This window comes from Olea europaea, unplaced genomic scaffold, assembly GCF_002742605.1.
Source record: "Olea europaea var. sylvestris unplaced genomic scaffold, O_europaea_v1 scaffold111, whole genome shotgun sequence".
NCBI classification, from domain to species: Eukaryota; Viridiplantae; Streptophyta; class Magnoliopsida; order Lamiales; family Oleaceae; genus Olea; species Olea europaea.
The window spans coordinates 715,127-734,599 of record NW_019228469.1 but is presented as its reverse complement, the minus strand read 5'-3'; the positions used below and the strand labels follow the sequence as shown (position 1 = coordinate 734,599).

At 32.7% G+C, this 19,473-nt stretch overlaps 2 protein-coding genes across 3 annotated transcripts in view; both read left to right on the top strand.

Annotated features, from left to right (window-relative positions):
* Positions 1 to 7,753, top strand: part of LOC111373304 (casein kinase 1-like protein 10) — a 9,327-nt gene extending 1,574 nt beyond the window's left edge. For both annotated transcript variants that reach the window (XM_022995814.1, XM_022995813.1), the window contains 11 exons: positions 303 to 451; positions 520 to 615; positions 2,201 to 2,271; positions 4,139 to 4,200; positions 4,312 to 4,375; positions 4,477 to 4,561; positions 5,671 to 5,797; positions 5,964 to 6,037; positions 6,118 to 6,175; positions 6,405 to 6,535; positions 7,152 to 7,753. In XM_022995814.1, the coding sequence (XP_022851582.1) occupies positions 303 to 451; positions 520 to 615; positions 2,201 to 2,271; positions 4,139 to 4,200; positions 4,312 to 4,375; positions 4,477 to 4,561; positions 5,671 to 5,797; positions 5,964 to 6,037; positions 6,118 to 6,175; positions 6,405 to 6,535; positions 7,152 to 7,400 (1,166 nt within the window). In that variant the 3' untranslated portion in view covers positions 7,401 to 7,753. The remainder of the gene's footprint in view (positions 1 to 302; positions 452 to 519; positions 616 to 2,200; positions 2,272 to 4,138; positions 4,201 to 4,311; positions 4,376 to 4,476; positions 4,562 to 5,670; positions 5,798 to 5,963; positions 6,038 to 6,117; positions 6,176 to 6,404; positions 6,536 to 7,151) is intronic.
* A 6,025-nt stretch (positions 7,754 to 13,778) lies between these two features.
* Positions 13,779 to 19,467, top strand: LOC111373302. The gene is made up of 9 exons (XM_022995811.1): positions 13,779 to 13,966; positions 14,131 to 14,191; positions 14,289 to 14,456; positions 16,860 to 17,041; positions 17,206 to 17,380; positions 17,475 to 17,686; positions 17,977 to 18,102; positions 18,199 to 18,302; positions 18,839 to 19,467. Exons 1-9 carry the CDS (start codon positions 13,927 to 13,929, stop codon positions 19,313 to 19,315), a joined length of 1,545 nt encoding a protein of 514 aa, XP_022851579.1. The 5' UTR covers positions 13,779 to 13,926; the 3' UTR covers positions 19,316 to 19,467.
* Positions 19,468 to 19,473: the final 6 nt, after the last annotated feature.

The following is a 19,473-nucleotide window of genomic DNA, read 5'->3' as shown; positions in this document are numbered from 1 at the left end:
TTTCACTTTTCTGAAAGTTAGAAAATCTCTTCTAAATTCAAGATGATAGAAAGATCTTCTTTCCTTTGTCTTTCACTTTTCTGAAAGTTAGAAAATCTCTTCTAAATTCAAGATGATAGAAAGATCTTCTTTCCTTTGTCTTTTTTGTTTTATTTCATTTTTTAGTGCCTGGCTATGTATCTGAACTGCATTTATATACTAATTAAGTGGGTTTATACCATTAAAGTACTAGTGCAATTTTACCTAGCAATGTGCTTTTGACATGTTAATCTCATTGTCTGTCTCTTTCTATTGTCAAATAGCGGGCATTCCCAACATGAAATGGTTTGGGGTTGAGGGGGAATATAATATTATGGTTATAGACCTTCTTGGACCAAGTCTGGAAGATCTCTTCAACTATTGTAGCAGGAAGTTCTCCTTGAAAACAGTATTGATGCTTGCAGATCAATTAGTAAGTAACTAGAGATTTTTTGTCTTTTTATTTCTATAATTAGCTGCTAATTTTTCATTTGCTTTCAGATTAATAGAGTTGAATACATGCATTCAAGAGGTTTTCTTCACCGTGATATAAAGCCTGACAACTTTTTGATGGGCCTAGGGCGTAAAGCGAACCAAGTATGCCTTTCTATTATTCTTATACTTCATTCTCTATTGGATGAGCATGTCTAGGTTGTTGCTAAGCCTATGTTTGACTCATGTTTATAAGCTCTTAATAAGTACTCAAGCCACTTTTATCATACATTTCAAGGGATCCACAAGTAGTACCCACTTATCCACCACTCATTCTATCTATTTATAATTTAAACTGTTTATTAACACTTCCCTAACATGCACTTAAGTATTTTGGTTTCATTTCATCAAATATACAACTCTCGGAGATGCTTGTTACCTTGTTGCTACTTATTTGGCTTAGTTATATATTTGTTACCTTGTTGGAACTTATTTGGCATAGTCATGTACTTTTTGAAGCTTGAACACGATTGGTATCTTCTTTCTATGCCCCATGGTATTCTTATCTTTCAGGGATTCAACATTATGGAAAACTTTTTCTCATTCCCGCCCCATACAAATCATAGAATTTATACATGATTTACCTTTCATTGTCATTGTAATATACCATATTTGAATAACTTTTGATTTAGTTCTTACTTTGGTTGACAGAAATTGTGAGAAGAAATTGTTTCCTCCACTTCTCATTTTCCTAGTCCCTTCTCTTCCTGAATTCATTAGAAGCTTAAAGGATCGTGAAACACTTTACTGACTTGCTTATTGCATTCCTTGTGTTAGTTAAAGGATATACATTTGACCATATAAATTATTGTTCAGAAGGATCTAGCCCCTGTTTGGTTTGGATAAAAATTAGATTTTTAGTAAATGTTGATAAAAGTTGTGTGTCCTGTGAAATATGTGGTTGAAAATGAATTTGGGAAATGAGATTTAAGAAATGGGGGTCAAACGGGGGCTTAGTGTTGCTTTTATTGATTTGCTGCTGGATTTTTTATACCTTTAAGATACTTCAGAGGGTTGTCACGTGGTCTTATTCTCTTATCATTGGATGTTGTGCACATGGAATATAAGTTATGCCGTGAATATGTATCACTTCAGAAGTATGTTGTCATTTTACTTCTAGGCAATTTATCTGTTATGAGGATAATTTTTTTCGCATGTGAAATTTATTGGTCTTTATATGTGCTGTATATGCTCTGCTGCTTGGCTTATGTTGGCATGCAGTTTTAATTCTAAAAATTTTGAAAATTAATGGATACCTAGTTATTTGAGGATCACAGAAGTTAGCTGTTAAGTTGTTTTCCTATACTGAAGAATTTATCATATTTGATTGAGAATAAGATTACCATATTTATACATGCGTAGAAAATTAAAGAGACGAGATAAAGCTTCTTAAAGAAGCTTTTTATATGGCAGATTTACAATTTTTAGTTGGGGTCAGTGTTGCATATTTTTTCACTGCTTTGAGGGTATATATTCTATATTAGATTTTTTTGTTGCTACCATCTTTCAAGTTTTATCCGTTATGAGTGATTGCTGGAGGCATTTGTTCCCATCGATTTAAGGTAGAAATTTTCTGACACATACTTTGTATGGGATGTCAATTTTAAATTATTAAAATTGATAGTTGATCGTGGCTCAATAAATGATGGCAGTATCTGTTTCTGGGTGACAGTAATTTTATTTATTGCAGGTTTACGTTATCGATTTTGGTCTTGCCAAAAAATATAGGGATCTCCAGACTCATAAGCACATACCTTATAGGTACTTTCACTCCATAATTTAATTAGGTGAAATTGCATGATTGTATTCTTTCTATGATACGTTTTATGTTATCAAGTCTTCAACACTGATTTGGATTTCCAAAGTAAAAATTAATGGCAAACTATAACTCATCATGTTATTGGATCTAAATAATTAGTAGTGGCACAAGGACGCAAGAGAAGCATGGCATCTTTATAAAGGTTTTACATAGGGAAATTAATTGTGAAGTTTAACCTATAACTTGTGAAGCACGGACACGTTGCGAGCATCAACGTATCGGTGTCCGACACGTATTGGACACCAGTACGTCTCCGACACGTCGCCGACCCGTGTCGAACCTTGTGGCGTGTTAGATTTGAAGAATTGCAGATTTTGTACAAAATATGGTGACTGGTGTTGTGAAGAAGAAGACAGAGGAAGAAGAAAGAAGGAAGAAAGAAGCAAAACGTGGAGTGAGGAAGAAGACGGTGAAATGAAGAGATGTGAGGGTGAATGAAAAGTCAGTGGATAGAAATGGGTTACTTGTTGTCCCAATAAGATTAAATGAATATGAAGAAGATAAATGAATGAAAATTCAGTGGATGTATGGATTGTTGTTTGGCCCAATAACATTAAATGCAATATAAATTTCTAGATATTTGATTTATTTTTTCAACTTTTTGTCTAACAATGCAACAGGTAATGAATTATTTTTTTGCCATTTTATCCTCCATTAAAAAGTCAAACATACAAAAGAAGTCAAATCCCTTTCGTCCTCACTGTGTAGCCTAAGGAAATTGCTAGGGGAATTAAATAAGTATTAAAAACTTATTACTTTGGACTAATAAATTAAAATAAGTTAAAAAATAATATTTTAATCAACGTGTTGACGACGTATTGTGTCGGAACGTTTTTAGAAAATCAAGAATAAGCTATAAAATAATATTTTAATCATGTTGGACACTCGTATTCATGTCGGTGCTTCTTAACCTATAACCAATATAGAATAAGCTTGGCGGCAATATTAAGTGCTGGAAGGAAGAGAAATATTATCTTGATGTTAAGATCATAAATAAGATTATAAATTCTAACGGTTGTCCATTTGATTTTGTTGGGTTTTGCTGATTTCACTTGTCACATAAATGAACAAAAGGTTGTTACCCAAGATATCTTTTCTCTATAAAAGCATCTATGCAACTATATTGAACTGCTGAGTCCCGACTCTTTATTAATGTTTTTACCCAAATGTATGTATGGATTGTTCAGATTGGTTGAATGCCTGCACTTAGAGCATAGATGTAATTACTGACTTAGATAATGCATTTGAGCATTTTCATTTTCTAGTAACATTATGCCATTAACTCTATACATTTTCATGATCAATATAACTGAGAAACGGTTTGCTTTTACATTCACTTTTTGTTTCTGTTACCCTAAACCCCAGTCCACAATAAAAGGAGAGAAAAAGTGGGACAAAAAGAGGAAGGAAAGAGTTTTTTTTTTTTTTTTTTTTGGGGGTCGGGGGGGGGGGTCTCAAAATACCATTAAAATAGAATAAGCTACGCTTTTAAAAATAAAAACCGATAAAGGGTAGAAAGTTCTATGCCTGTGGTGATCTGTCTTCATGCGTAACAGCCTCAACTAGACTAGGCATCAAGACAGCGTAATATGAATATATTTCTTGCTAATAATCTTATTAAATATCTTCATATCTGTAGTGGATCCTTGTCTCTGTGGCACGGGATTGGAATTAGTGAGGACTTTGTGTGAATAATAAACCATGTATCTTTGGATATTTCTAATTGTGTCTTATGTCTGATATTCACAATTGATCAGTCCTTGCCTTTGATTTACCTGTTGTGCAAACTTCTCAAACATTCTAATCCAGGGAAAACAAGAATCTCACAGGTACTGCTCGTTATGCCAGTGTTAATACACATCTTGGAGTTGGTAAGTAGTATAATATATTATGATAAATTGTCTCTAATAAAGAATGTGGCCATGTCTTTCTTTGATGCAAACTAATTTAGTTCAATCTGTTCATCTATAATTTTGTGGCAGAACAAAGCCGGAGAGATGATTTGGAATCTCTTGGTTATGTCCTTATGTATTTCCTGAGGGGAAGGTTGGTTAGATATGAGGAATTTGACTTCCCTTTATATTTGTTGGGCTTTTTTCCTACCAAGATGAAAGTTTTACCTGAATATTATTATTTTTGTATCTCAGCCTCCCCTGGCAGGGACTTAGAGCTGGCACCAAAAAGCAGAAATATGACAAGATTAGTGAAAAGAAGATGTTAACTCCTATAGAGGTACGTATGGAACGACCCAAAATTTACCTTTTGGATCATTAAAACGTATTTTAAAATAAAGACTTAGCTTTCATAAAAATATAACATCTGTACCAAGTACAATTATTGGAAAAGAAGAATTAATAAGTCCTAAAAGTAAAACAATAAATTACTCAATAATATCTTTATTGTACCCCTAGAGAGCCATTCCAAACTCTTAACTTGACGAATTTTAATTATCTGAAGGGGAAATTTATAAATAATGAGATAAAATCTCAATAAGTGAGCCACATAAATCATAACTCCCATTTATAGTAATGTACATAGGGAAACATTGGGATTAGAAACCGAATTTAGGGGGCCATAATTCCCGTACATATCATAACATACATAGGGAGACACAAAAATTAAGAACCGTGCTTCGTTGCTATATTTCCTGTGCGTAGCGTTACTGAACTCCGGTCCATTGAACATATTACATGCAAGGCATTCCCTGCTTGAAATGTGTTCCAAAGCATCTCGAAAATGGTGCATTAGATAGGGCTCTAAGTAGTAGTGGACCATGTTTGGCCTCAGCGTACGATAACTTGTGAGTTTAATTGTAAGTAAATAAGTTTGAAAATAATTTTCTAAACATTCAGAATTAGAAATAAAGCATGACTTTCAAAATAGGTAACTTTCTTTTCCTTACTGCATGTCTGGATGGGGCTTATTTGGAGCTTTATAAGCATGAGAGGGAAAGGCAACTTATCTGAGCATGTTTGGAATTAAAAAGTTACTTAACCAGTTCATTTGAATAACTTTTCTGCTTAGAAATCTGTACCTGCTGTGTTTTTGCATCACTCGTTTCTAGGCTGATCTTGGTTATTGACATATGAGCGAAGTTCGCTTTCCTCAATTGTTCCTCATCGGTGATGAGGAGTTTACTTCTTTCACATTTTTGCATAAGATGCACAAAGGTTTCTCATTATTCTGCTCTGTCTGTAATTTATTTTGAAGGAATGGATTTGGTTTAATTAAATATTAGTTTCCCCTCTTTCTGGATGCTAAATCTGATCCAAGTTTTGTCATCTTGGCCAAGATGGTTGCGAACATTTGCACAAAGTTCACATGATTCCAATTTTTCATAGGTGCTGTGCAAATCATATCCATTGGAGTTCACATCATATTTTCACTATTGCCGATCATTAAGATTCGAGGACAAGCCAGATTATTCTTATTTGAAGAGGCTTTTCCGAGACTTGTTTATTCGGGAAGGTGATGACCGTAAACTATGTTATATTGTCTCAATTTCCAACTTCTAGTTTGTCAGTACCCACAAGATTTCTTCCATTGATATACTTCCTCTGATCTGTTTGTTGTATACCTTGTCAAGTATCTTGTTTCAGCATGCAAATGTTTCTCTATCTGCATTTTGGTGCAGGTTACCAATTTGACTATGTGTTTGATTGGACTATATTGAAGTATCCTCAGATTGGTTCCAGTTCAAGAACACGAGTTAGTGTTTGCACAACTATCAGTTTTTTTTTTCTTCTTTCATAGGATAATATAATACTAGCTCATGCATTCGCTTCCAGAATTCCAGTGGAAATGCAGTGGCTGGAACCTCTAGCGAAAGACCAGGAAGAACATCAGGTATATCTGTTTAACTAAAATTAGTGCCCTGAAATGAAGATTTTATTGTTCTCTCCCTCCCATTTGGCCACGTACTGATATCTGCTTCAGTTTCAAATTATGTTGTTTGCGGGGGATGGGCATCTTGAATTAAAATATTTTCTCACAGAAATTTAAATAGTGATGTATCTGGTTCCTGTACATTTATTGTTGTTTTTTGTTTTTTGTTTGATTTGGTTATATTATCCAGTGGGGCAAGACATTCGAGATAGATTCTCAGGTGCTGTCGAAGCTTTTTCCAGAAAAAATGCTTTGGGTTCTGGTTGGCATGCCGAACATTCTAGACACAGGACATCAGATGTACCTTCATCCAAGGATGTGGTATTTTTTACCTCTATCTACAACTTATTATTAATTCTTCTATTTGTAAGTCAATGGATGTGAGAGAACCGGTCCTCCCTGTCTTCAGTGGTCGTGGGATTCATTTCTCAACCATGTGGTCGGGGGTTCAAGACTGGTATGGAGGAGAAATGGGTGAAGAAAATAGAGATATTCTAAAATACCTCCCTTTAAAAAAAATCTCTTTTAAGTAATAAAATTATCTGATTACCTATCAAAAAAAAAAAAAAGGGGGTCAATGGATGTGTGAGTGAGATTTTGGGTGGCAAGGGAGAATTGGTTGTAAGGTAACAAAGAATCTGCTTCTGGTTCAGTATTTGAAAATAAGAAATTTTTGACAGGGTTTTGTAGATGTCTATTATGTAATATTTGCATCACAATTTCCTGGTAGCCCTGTTTCTCTCATCTCTCTTATAGGCACTTGTTGTTGGTGAGTTGTGAGTTGAAGTGGGTCTATTTTGATTTGTGGATTATCTCTGATTAAAGTCTAATAGCCAAGTAACCTGGTGCTGCTACCAGGCTGCTATTTGATACTTCGTTATGCAAGGTATGGCAGATGGGTCCCTGTATTGGCTAATTTTTGTTTTCTTGTTTGCAGCAACCGGACTTAGAAAGAGGCCAAACTTCTCGAAATGGAAGCTCTTCAAAGAGAGCTGCCATTTTGAGCGACTGGCCTAGTGCCTCTGGTGAATCCAGATTGGTATCAAGCATTGATCATTTGTCTTCCACGCAAAGGATTCAACCTGGGATTGAACCCAAGCCATCATCGTTCTCTCGTGCTGCACCCAATAAAGGTACTCGCAATGACCCTCTTCGAAGCTTCGAGTTTCTCACAATCAGGAAATAAGACAATGGTTTTTTGTAAAAAGTTAATATAGTCTCCAATGGGCAAGTGTCATCCATCTTTTAAGGAAATATTTTCAATCTCATAGCCTTCTAAACAGGAATGTGTTTTACACCACAATTAATCTCCTCCTGACTTTCTTCACAAAGTATTATTTCTTGTCTCGTGTTGATTATGAGTTCTCTCTGTTGTGTACTCTCATCCATGGAAATGATAAGGTTTATGTGTGAGATTTTTCTGTTTCTTGAGACGAGGATAGCACAGATAAATGATTTTTTGTATGGATCCGTCCTTCATGTATTTTTGTGCCTTTTCTTTTCCCTGAAAATTCTATATGGCTACAAATTGTTTTTGAAGATGCGATGAAGAGTAGATGTGATTAGTTATAGTTTTTGGGCAATGGGAGTTTTGGACACGAGAAAATTAAAGTTTATACTTGACTCAATCTGTTTAATATGATGTTTGATTGGATGGACCAAAATTTATTACTATCGAGTTCCTTTTTTGTATTGTGAGATGACAAAATTTAGTTAGTATGATACTATTTACATATTTTCATGAAATTAAGCAGTATTATATGCTTTAGAATTCTCATATTTGATTAATTGAAGTTTAATATATTTTTAGAGCATCGACAAATATTGGTATATAAGCCGTGATTCTTTATGGTGCCACATATCGATGTGATACTTGTTCTTCAGGAGCATTGACATTGTTTTAATTGTTTACATAAATCATAATAATATTTGACCTTACGAAAATTAACATATAATATAACCTCAAACAGTTAGACATGTACAATGAACATGCCAACTAATGCTTTTGGAGGCTTTTAATTTAAACGTTTTTGTTTATGGACTAATGTTATTTAGCTCCATTAGGATTATAAACCCAATTTATGTAGTGATAGGCTAATAAAATGTAAGATTAAAAGTCTGTTTGGGAGGGATTTTTTACCCAAAAATTGATTTTTTTGATTATTATTTCACTATTTCAGTCGTAATTTTTAACTTCTTCTCACATAGGTGGACTCCACTTTTCTTCTAATGGTCAAAAAATCATTTCTCAAAATTCCTCCCAAATAGAGCCTAAACGATCCATTTACTTTCATTTATTATTTAATGTTACATTAGCATTACATAGACGAGAGATAATTTTAGTTGAGCTAAATAGTATTACTCTTATTTGTATGTTGAAATAAAGGTGTGGAACTTATTTTTACTTTGGAAAGTTAAGAAACTTTGATTGCAATTTTCCAAAAAAAAAAAAAAAAAAAAAAAATATATATATATATATATAGATATATATATATATATAAAGGCCAAATCCCAATGATTTCGCAAGATTCTCTCCGTCCAATGCAAATCCCAACCGCATATAGTCTCCAAGCGTGGATATATTGCGGTGTTCCTCGGTCCCACAGCGTTTTAATTGTTTATTTATTGTCAGGTTTATATTTCTTTCTTTGTTGAATTCGTATCGACATATCTCCATTTTTTAGTACAAAAATCCTATTTGTACATCACTTTTATTCACATCATTGTTCACACTTCTCTCGCAAAGGTGGGGTTCACGATTATTTTAATTGTGGATTCCACCCACTTGCATGTGTGTGATGGGAAAAAAGCTGTGAAAAAAAGTGTACAAGTAGAATGATTTTTTTTATTAATTAGCATAAACAAATTCCTAGTAACGAGCATCCTTTAAGATAAGTAATATTATTTATGATAGTTAGTACAAAACGTCTTTACCTGTATTTTTTATTTTTTGGCATTTTCACTTTTATTGACTTTAAATTGCGAAAAAAGTCGTTTCATCTAATTTTTTAATAAAAAAAAATGTAAAATGATAAATATACTTTCTTATTTAAATAAAGCAAAAAAAAGAAAAAAGAAAAGAAAAATTAAACAACATATTACAATTATACTTTCAAACTTTTTAAAAAATTGTAAATGAGTTCAAGTAAATTTATTAAAAGGGTAATTAGTACAAAATGTTCTTGCATTTTAATATTATTGTGCAAAATATCTATACCTATTAATTTTTGATATTTTCACATTTTTTTCACCTTTCATTGCGGTAATAATCATTTTCATTTGTTTTTTAAAATTAAAAGCTGTAAAATAACGAATATACCTTCTTATTTAAATAAAATCAAAATAAACAAATTGTAATTATATTTTGAGAATTTTCAAAAAAAAAAAATACAAATAAATTTTAAATAAATAATTAAAAAACGAAAGTGATTTTTAAAATTTTTTGTTTTAAATTTTTTTTTTCTTGAAATTTTTTTGTTTTTTTTTTTTTAAATTTAAAGTTTAGTTGCAATTTATTTTCTATTCTTTTATTTATTTAAATATGAAGGTATATTCATTATTTTACAACTTTTAATTCAAAAAATGGATGAAAAAATGATTTTCACATTGAAATGGAAAATAATGGTGAAAATTCCAAATTATGAAATGTATGAATATTTTGCACAATAATATTGAAAAGTATGGATGTTTTGTGTTAATTATTATTTAATAATCTATTTGGATTCATTTGTAGTTTTTAAAAAAGTGTGGAGTACAATTGTAATTTGTTCTTTAATTTATTTTTTATTTTTTGTTTTATTTAAATAGGATGTCATAATTGTCATTTGACATTTTTTTTAATTGAGAAATTGGATAAAATGATCTTTTTCGCAATGAAAAGTAAAAATATGGGTGAAAATGCCAAAAAATGAAAGGTAATAACGTTTTGCACAATAAACATTGAATTATAAGAACGTTTGAGCTAATTGCCCTATTATTTAACATTACTGATATTTAACATCAGACATTAAATTATAAGTTCAATTAAATACAAAGAATTATGGTCAATTCAATTGGACATATAATATGTTGACATCTAGATCAATGTTCAATGCTATTAGTGCTAGATATCATTATTATTCTTTAAGATAGGGGATATATATTTTGTCACACATTTGAGAATAAACAAGTCTTTCTATGCCTTGTTAACAGACTTTTGAATGATAGAATAATGCTAATTAATGTAAAATTGAGCATAATTTGATGGGAAAAAATGGGAATAAGTGTAATGAACAAATATTATTAACATTTAGTGCGGCGATTTTCTTTTCGAGGTTATGGAATTGGATTTTCATTTTTTTATTTAATTATTATTATTATTATTATTATTATTATTATTATGAAATGGAGCAAAATTTTAATGAGATGCAGTCGTTTAATGATATGTAATTTTACATTAATTTACACTAATACATTATTTTTCAATTTTTTTGTCTTATTTGTCTATTTTTTTTTATTTTTTATTTTTTTTTCAATTCAGGATATTTTCTTGATAAGGTTCCCATTTTCTGACGTGGCTTGCTAGGAATTTAGGGGGTATTTTGTTTGTTATTTTCAAATTTGTAAAACACCCCAAAATTATTAACTTGGCATTGTTGAAATGTATTTTTGAAAATAAAGTTAACTTACAATTAAAAAAATAATAATAAACATGTTTTTAAAAATTTGAGTTTTTTCACAAAGTTGAAAACACTTGAAACATGAAAAATTAAAAGTAATTCAATACCTATTTCCTTGGTCCCCAATCTCAATAATCTTTCAAAATTGGTCCTCCACAAGTTCCAAAAATATAGTCACCAAACTTTTGATAAGTTGAATTTCACTCCTGAAACTTGTGAATTTTCTTAGGTTCCTTCCTAATTTTTTCTTATTAATCTCGTGCAATCTGGTTAGCCTTCAATTGCTCTAGTTCAACTCCAATTAAATTAAAAATTTGTCATTTTTGCTTCAAATGCCAAAAAGTTTGAGTTTCACCCACAATAACAATATTCATACTAATGTAAGTAGATAGTCACTCAAATTTGCAAAAATAATTTAAGTTTATAAATAGAAATGGGCGTGTAAAATATATTTATCACTTTCTACAACACCAAAGATGGAAATACAGTAGAGGAATTTTTTTTTTTTTATTAGGAGAGTGCATGTACGTGTGAAAATGATGAAGGTTACTCAATAACTCATACGTGATTTTGTAAGTTTATTTTATTGTTATTTAATTTTACTATCAATGTTCAATCGTTTACTCCTAGTACATTTACTATTGAATTGTTTGCATCAATCTTATCATTTACAATAATATTCTGTAATTCTCAGTTCACTTGTTAATTTTTTTTTGGACCACACTAAATGTACCTAATTTTTTTACCTAATACTTTACATACACTCACAATAGGAGTGTGGGGACCACATGTTGGAATTATTTTATTCACGCGGGGTCCACGTGCTTGTGAGAGTAGGTAAACTAAATTATGTACACTTAGAATTATCCATTTTTTTTTCAATTCAATTTATTATTTATTTTTATTTTATTTGTATATAAATTTGTTTTTAGTAAGATTCGACAACTTTAAAATTTAGAAAGACACTATATGTACAGAAAATGATTTGCCAGAAACCTTACAGATTATTCACAGCACATGGAGTAAGTGGTTTAATTTTTTGAATATAAAACTCACTTGGGCCCCACCCCATGTGAGATTTCTGGTTTTGTTCTGTATGAAAAAATTTTGTATATGTAGAATTTTTCTAAAATTTATAATTTATTAGCATAAAAATGTTCTACTTCACTAAATAATCAAATCCATTAAGTAAAATGTCGTAAAATAATTATTGAAAAATCCAAACCAAACTTATTTTTTAGTTTTCTGTTTTGTGTAACAATTTTTGAAATGTCAAATTAAACGCATTTTCTACAATTTTAAAATAAACCGGCAAAACCGAAAAATTTGAAAATGAATTCAACCTCAAAACTGAAGTACAAAACGAACGGAGCCCTAGTTTCTGAAAGAGCATAAGCAAAATGAATTGACTATAGTTTAGATTATGTAAAGAAATGTTTCTACTTTTTTCATATAGTTTAGCTTTATAGAATTTTTTCTCCAGACTCCAAGTGACTAAATTTGTGAGTAATACATTAATAATGCAGGCTATTCAAAGAAAAATATTGGCTTGAAAGTTCAAGTAGATTACTCTATTTTGATGGTAGAAAGTGTATCTACTCTTTAATCAACTTAATTAGATTTAATTGAAGAGATTGTAAGTCTTACTATAATAAATAGGTCAGAGTAAATAAAGTCGAACTAAATATGTACTAAATATCCGAGTTCTCTTAGGATTGTAGCATGTTTATTTAGGAGGAAAATTTCCTGTAAATCGCTCGCGTTGACCTCAACCACCGTACTTTCTCAAAATATGTGCTTGCTTGAGGCAACAATGTTACAGTGGTTAATATCGATCATCTAGTTTAGCAAACCTCACCTTCACCTTCACCTTCACCTTCACACACATTCCTCATTAAACAAATAAAATTCATGATTTGAAAAGGCAATTAAAGGAAATCGATCATCTACCTTTTGTACATAGGTTCTCCGCCTGCTTATAATCTTTCGATTTCAATTTGCAAGCTGCATTGTTTAGGTTGCAAGTGATTTTTAGTGCTTTGGACCATTTATTTTCCTCCTCATTGAAAGAGATGTCATACTCAATGTATTTGGCAACCTGAGTTCAAAATCCCCCCGTGTGAGGCACATGATTTGAAGATACATCGCAAATACTAGTTTTCTATCAAATCAAATGGAGTCAAAATCACTTGGAAATTATTACATTTTTCATGTATCTTTGAGGCCCTCACATATTTCCCAGCCTTGGACAGCACACTGTCTTCTTCCTTTTCTTACCGGCAGCCTCAATCTTTTCTTGGGTGTCCCAAGAAACAAAATGTTTGTTTTCAGAGAAGGAAATATAGGAGGAAATGGGTTCACATGGGGAAGCAAGGGAAAATTGATGAAAATAACCCTTACTTAACAGTGAAATTGGATGAAAATATACGAGGAGGCCTGGTAGTCAAATGTGTAATTAAGAGTGAAAATGTCAAAATTTTGAAAGGTATATACGTTTTTTTTTAAATAATAATAATAAAAGATAAAGACGTTAATTGACCTTTATAAAATAGAAAGAAGTACATTAGCCCGTGTTTGATCTCCATTAATTTTTATTTCAATATATTTCATTTTTTTCTTTCGTATTTTCAACCACACAATTTTCCATAAAATAATACTACACATAAATCAAAATTTTTTTATTCTTTTTCAATCACTCATTTTTCAAAAAAACAGTATTTTACCCATTAATTTTTCCACGTAATGGGGGCCAAATGGTAACTCTTAAGCAAGCATGTTTGACTAAGCTTAAATGCAAGTAAAACATGATTATTTATTTATTATTATTTTTTTTTTGAGTAAACAACGTTTCATTTAAAATAAGTGATTGTTTTTATTTCAAATGTAATCTATAAAATAAGTCAAATATTTTGAAGCTTAGCCAAAACATCATGGTTTACACGTAGCTTGCGATTCTGCGCTTCCTGGATACACGTAACCTTCATCTCTATCGTCATCAGTAATGAATCGCTATCTTCAACTGAAAGCATTCCAGTGACAAGAAAGTGAGCAGTAATGGGTGGCGATACTATCTTTTCTCCAATTTCTGCAATTGGTACTTGTATTTTTTTTTTTTTTTTTAAATTACTCTCTATAACATGATCCATCTTTATAAGCGTTCACACGCACATAGTTGAGATAAATAAAGTGGTAAAAGTGTCGAATATACTTAATAATTCTGTAATACTGTATGTTTCCAACTGGGTTTTACGATTGCAGAAGAAAAATCATTGGCAGAACAAGATTTTCCACATGAATCGATTGAACCCAGTTTATACAGGTACTTTTTTGTTTATTAATATTTGTGATCATTTGTGGAAATGTTGGTTTTGATGGAAATTTAGAGTTGATTTTATGCTGTTTAATTATGGGTTCAGTGAGGATGAGAATGATCCCGTGATCAATGGAGAAAGTGTACGGGATTATGTGGATTTTTCCCCTGCAGAGAGGCAGAGGCGCAAGGTCTATGCGGAAGTTTTGAGGAGTTACGAGGAATTACAGCATAAGAGTGAGAGATTGGAGGAGGCCAAAAGTAAAATCTTGAGGTATGATCGGGCTTGTTCTCGTAATAAACCCGGATGCCTCATTTATTGATCTTATTGTCAATATCATGTTCACTGAAGCAGTGTTATTATTTTTCTTTTGCCATACTTAAGCTGTTTACTATTGGTGTGATCTGCACAACCTTTTTGAGTGGAATAAGTTGATTTTGAATGATTTACATGTAAGTATTATGCCCTAGGTCCAATTAACTTTGGACATAAATACTTTTATATATAATTAATGCAATTAAATGACAGATCTATTATTTAATTAATGGACAATTAAATAAATAATAGAGTCCGTAAATTCAAATATTTGTAATTTGTTAATCACAAGGAGTTGTGATTGTGAGATACAAATTACATCTGATTGAATCTTAAATCATCCGTGGTCGTAAGTAATAACGAGATACGGATATCGTTATTACGGATAGACCATCACGTGTGGCATTTCTTACTTGTGAAGTAAGTAGCTGATCTCACATGCTAAAGTGTGGTGACACTTAAATGAACACGTGGATGTTTTTGTTATAGAACAAAATATTGGAGACCCGTCGAGAGATTCCACATGGATAACTATCTGAGTGTCAGTGGTTAATCTCTAACGTTCGGTAGTGGAATTGGTCCTTTGACTTGAGGTCGTCATAGTACCTTATATGAGGACAGTCATACTTTGGCGGTGTTGGATGTTGCTTTGAAAACGGCCGCTAATACGACATCGTTCGGGTACGTCAAGAATCGTATGAAGGTTGTGATTGATCAATAAAGGATTCGTCACTCTTAGATAGTAGGAGATTATGATCTGCGTTTCATTCAATTAAGTCAATGATGAAATCCTTAGCCAAGGTATACTCATAAGTCGAAAAGGAGTTTTCGATTTATATTGACTTAATAGTGGAGTGAAAGATATGATCGATGATCGAGATTGACACAACTCCATATCTCGTAATTGATCGGATCATATTGACGAAGGGATTATAGTTTCACGGTAAACGAACGAATTTTGTTTTGTCATACCACGTGACATTTCCCATCACATGTATTGCCCTGACACATTGCTAGATGTCAATCAGGGACGGCGAATGTGAATTGACGATAAATTAAAAGGGTGTTTTAATTTATCAATTTTGATTAGATCGAAATAATATTTCACGTCGTTAGCCATCATGGTCGGGAACCTAATGGGTCACACACAAAAGAGAATTGGAAGATTGCAAATTGTCAATTGGTTAATTTAACAATCGTTGGATAAATTAATTAATTGGATTTGTTATTTATATTTTCGAATTAATTAATTGGATTAATTAATTCACGGACCGGATTTAATTAATTGGATTAATTAATTATTGGACCGGATCGGGCTGAGCCTGTTTGGGTTTATATAAATACATAACTAGAGTTTGAGGTCCATAAGGTTTTTATTATTCTTGCTGGCACAAGAGAAAACCCTAGAGGCTGCAATCATATTCTTTGTGTGGATCACCGTTGGAGGCTGGACAATTGAACAGCTGTGGTGGCGAATCAAGGTTGTGGAACGAAAAGAAAAGCAAAAGGATTGCATATCTGGAAAAAGTACAATCTTGTCACAATTTCTATCTAAACACAAAGGCGATTCTTGGTGGGAATCGAAAATTATTTTAAATTCCGCTGTGCATGTATAAGTGGATTCCCAACATTACAAACCCGATCCCCCAGGAGAGAAGACCAACTTCAATGAGGGGTTGGTTGGGAAGTAGTTAAATTGATATATGAATGACCATGGCAGGTCTTTAAGCTCCTGGCTTTAGAAATAGCTATGGCTTTGTTTATTGAGCAAGAGCTGGTTCCTGAATCCCTACAAGTATGATGACTTGGGGAGAGGAACAAATGGCATACTGTCAAAATGCATAATTGTTTGAATGCGGGGACTCCTAATAGCACAGTGCAAGCATTATGGAATGAGAAAAAATGAGAGTGACAGCAGTGTATAATTACCTTTAATTGTGTGACTTCGGGGAATTAAATGGAATCAATACGAATTATCCGAGGCCATAACTTTTAAAGCGGTTAGTTTAATTTGACAGTTTGAAATATATCAAGAGTACAACTTCATATAAGATTGAAGAACTCTGGCCAACTATTCAAATCTCCGCAAGAGAGATCTTATATCAACAGGGATTACCTTGCTTTGGTGCCTTGTCTACATGTGCAGCATTAACACTAATAGCGAACTGATTCTTCTCCTAAGAGGCGAACTATTACATAACCATGTCCCTACCCCTTTATCCCTTTTCACCTGCGAAAATGATTCCTATGCTAATTTGTTAAAGAGCAGAAGAAGATGGTAGCACTTTATCAATCTGTTTGTGATTAGATAGATTTGTGAATAAGCTTCCATGAACTTATTCATTGGTTTATTTCTCACAGCTATACCCCCGGTTCATGGATTGAAAAGGTTGCTGGCATGGACTTGAGTGACTATGATGTCCCAAAGACTACAACACTCTTATTGATTGGTCCAAAGGGTTCTGGAAAGAGTAGCCTTGTCAACAAAATTTCTAGGGTGCTTGAAGACGACAATTTTGCACCAGATAGAGCGCAAGTATCATGTATGCATTGTCACTTCTCCATTTTTGTCAATGTGTATATCACCAAAGATAATGTTATCTATCATCTAATCCGTGTGTGACTTTTTGGTTGCATTGACATGGTAGGGTGTGGTACTTAGATTATCCAACTACAGCTTCATTTTCTGTCATTTTTACTCGAACAGATGACATATCTATTGGAAATGGGACCTATTTCCTCCAGGAGTACTTGATTCCAAGAGGTTCAGGTTCTTTTTGTCTGTATGACACACGCAGTTTGTCCAATGATTCTTCAGAAAATCTGAAAATGCTCAAACGTTGGATGACGAAGGGTGTTCGCCATGGAGAACTGGTCAAGAGGTCAATATAAAATTATAAATTGCATAATACTATCTTCTTTAGTTTTTCAATCTGGCAAACCTGGAGTTTATGTTGTCATATATTTTTTTGTCAGAGAGTCTGACTGTTCAAGTTTAAAAGGCCAATTGAAGTGCAAGGCACAAAAGAGCAGGTGCAATCCCAGTCAGGTCAGGAAGATTAACTTTGTCATATTTGTTGTGAATGGGCTTTCCATGTTAGAATCGATGGACGGTGACAATGAGACAAACCAATCATATACTGATATGATAGCTACAACTTTCAAGAATCCATTATTGTCATTCAAAGGTAGGTTTTACAACTTCTCTCACTCTCTGTAGTTGGGAGGAAAGTATGTGACACAGTGATTGAAACTTCAGTCCGGACACATTTTATTTTACTCAGGCGTGCATGATAGAATCAAATATTGCTGTGTGGGTGATGTATCATATCATAGTCACTCTTCCTTGTTTCTTCATCTCCTGGGAGATAGATCCATGGAAGCTCGTGTTTTTACCTAGTATTTTTTTCTTCTTTTTCTGGGTTTGGATTGTTCATTGTTTTTTATTTTTTTTTTAAATTATCTTTCTATGTCTTAGATGACAAGCCGGCTGTTGTAGTCACACATGGAGATTTACTGTCGCTTAGTGATCGTGTGAGAGTACGTGTCCATTTGGGTAAGTTGTTGGGTGTTCCTCCAACAAGACAAATTTTTGACATCCCAGGTAACACACATAAATTTCATAATGATTATGTGTGCAAAATAATATTGAAGATATGATTCTTGACTCTTGACTAGTTAAGCTTTATGATGGATACAGAAAGCAATGATTCAGCTGTTGCATTGACAATAGTCGACATGCTACGCTATAGCCTTGAGCATGCAGACAGAAACCTTCCTGGCAAAGATCAGTTAATGAAGAAGGTTTGGTTTGCTTTTCTAGACTTACCCAGACAAAATAGTAAAATACATTCTTCGGAAGCTGCATTTTTCTTGTGTGTTTTATGGTTGTTCCTAATTTTCAGACTTTGAACTTGTACCTATATTTCAGTGATATGAAACTATATGTTAGTTGCCTGGCTTCTTTAGATGAACTTGGATCCTTCAGATCTTCTTGGTATTGGGGTATTCCCCAGATTTTATGTGATTATTTTCATAGAATTTGATTGTCTAATTAGTATAATAATCTTCGTTTATGGATATTTATAACTCGGTAAAAATATGGTCTTTCTTCTCGTTATTTTTAGACAGAATACTTAATACTGTTCTTACTGTTGCTTTAGTCGTTTCTCAATTGTTTATGCTAAATTAGATGTGTAAACACTCAGAACTCATCATTATGATCCTATCTTGGTTATTGAAATTGTCAAGACGTACTGTGAATAACAATTGAAGAGTCGTATGAATAAGGAAATAGTCCAATTTGTTTGCAATTTTTACTTACTTTTAAAGTGTTGCAGATTTATAAAACCTCCTTACCAGCATATTTACTCCTCCTGTTGGTTCTGGGGATTTCCATTGTCTACGAATGTTGTGGAGCCGGCTTCCATTCTGATCCATTGGAAATTCATTTGAATAAAGCAACTGGATTGATTCCCAAAAAATTTAAGGCAACTGGGGGAGCCAGTTTTCATTCTCATTCATCACTGATCAATTTGAACGAAGCAACTGGATTAATTCCTAACAAAACAAAGGAAACTGGAGGAGTCGATTTTCATTCACATTCATCAAAGACTCATCTGGACGAAGCAACTGGATCGATTCCTAACAAAAGAAGGGAAACTTGGGGCTCCGATTTTCATGCTCATTCCTCGAAGATTCATTTGGATGAAGCAACTGGATCAATTCCTAACAAAAGAAAGGAAACAAAGATTGATTTGCATAAATTGGACTGGGTTGCAACTCGGCACTTGTGGTTGGGGTCGGATTATGAATAGCCTCTACTTCCATTTCATATCAAATTCAGATGATTATCCAATTTATATTCGGATGACTGTTTTGTCTTTCTGCTTTTGATGTGAAGGAAAACTTGCAAGTATCGTAGTAGTTTAAACAAGAAATAGATCAAACTTTAGAAATGCTGTAATAAAAATAA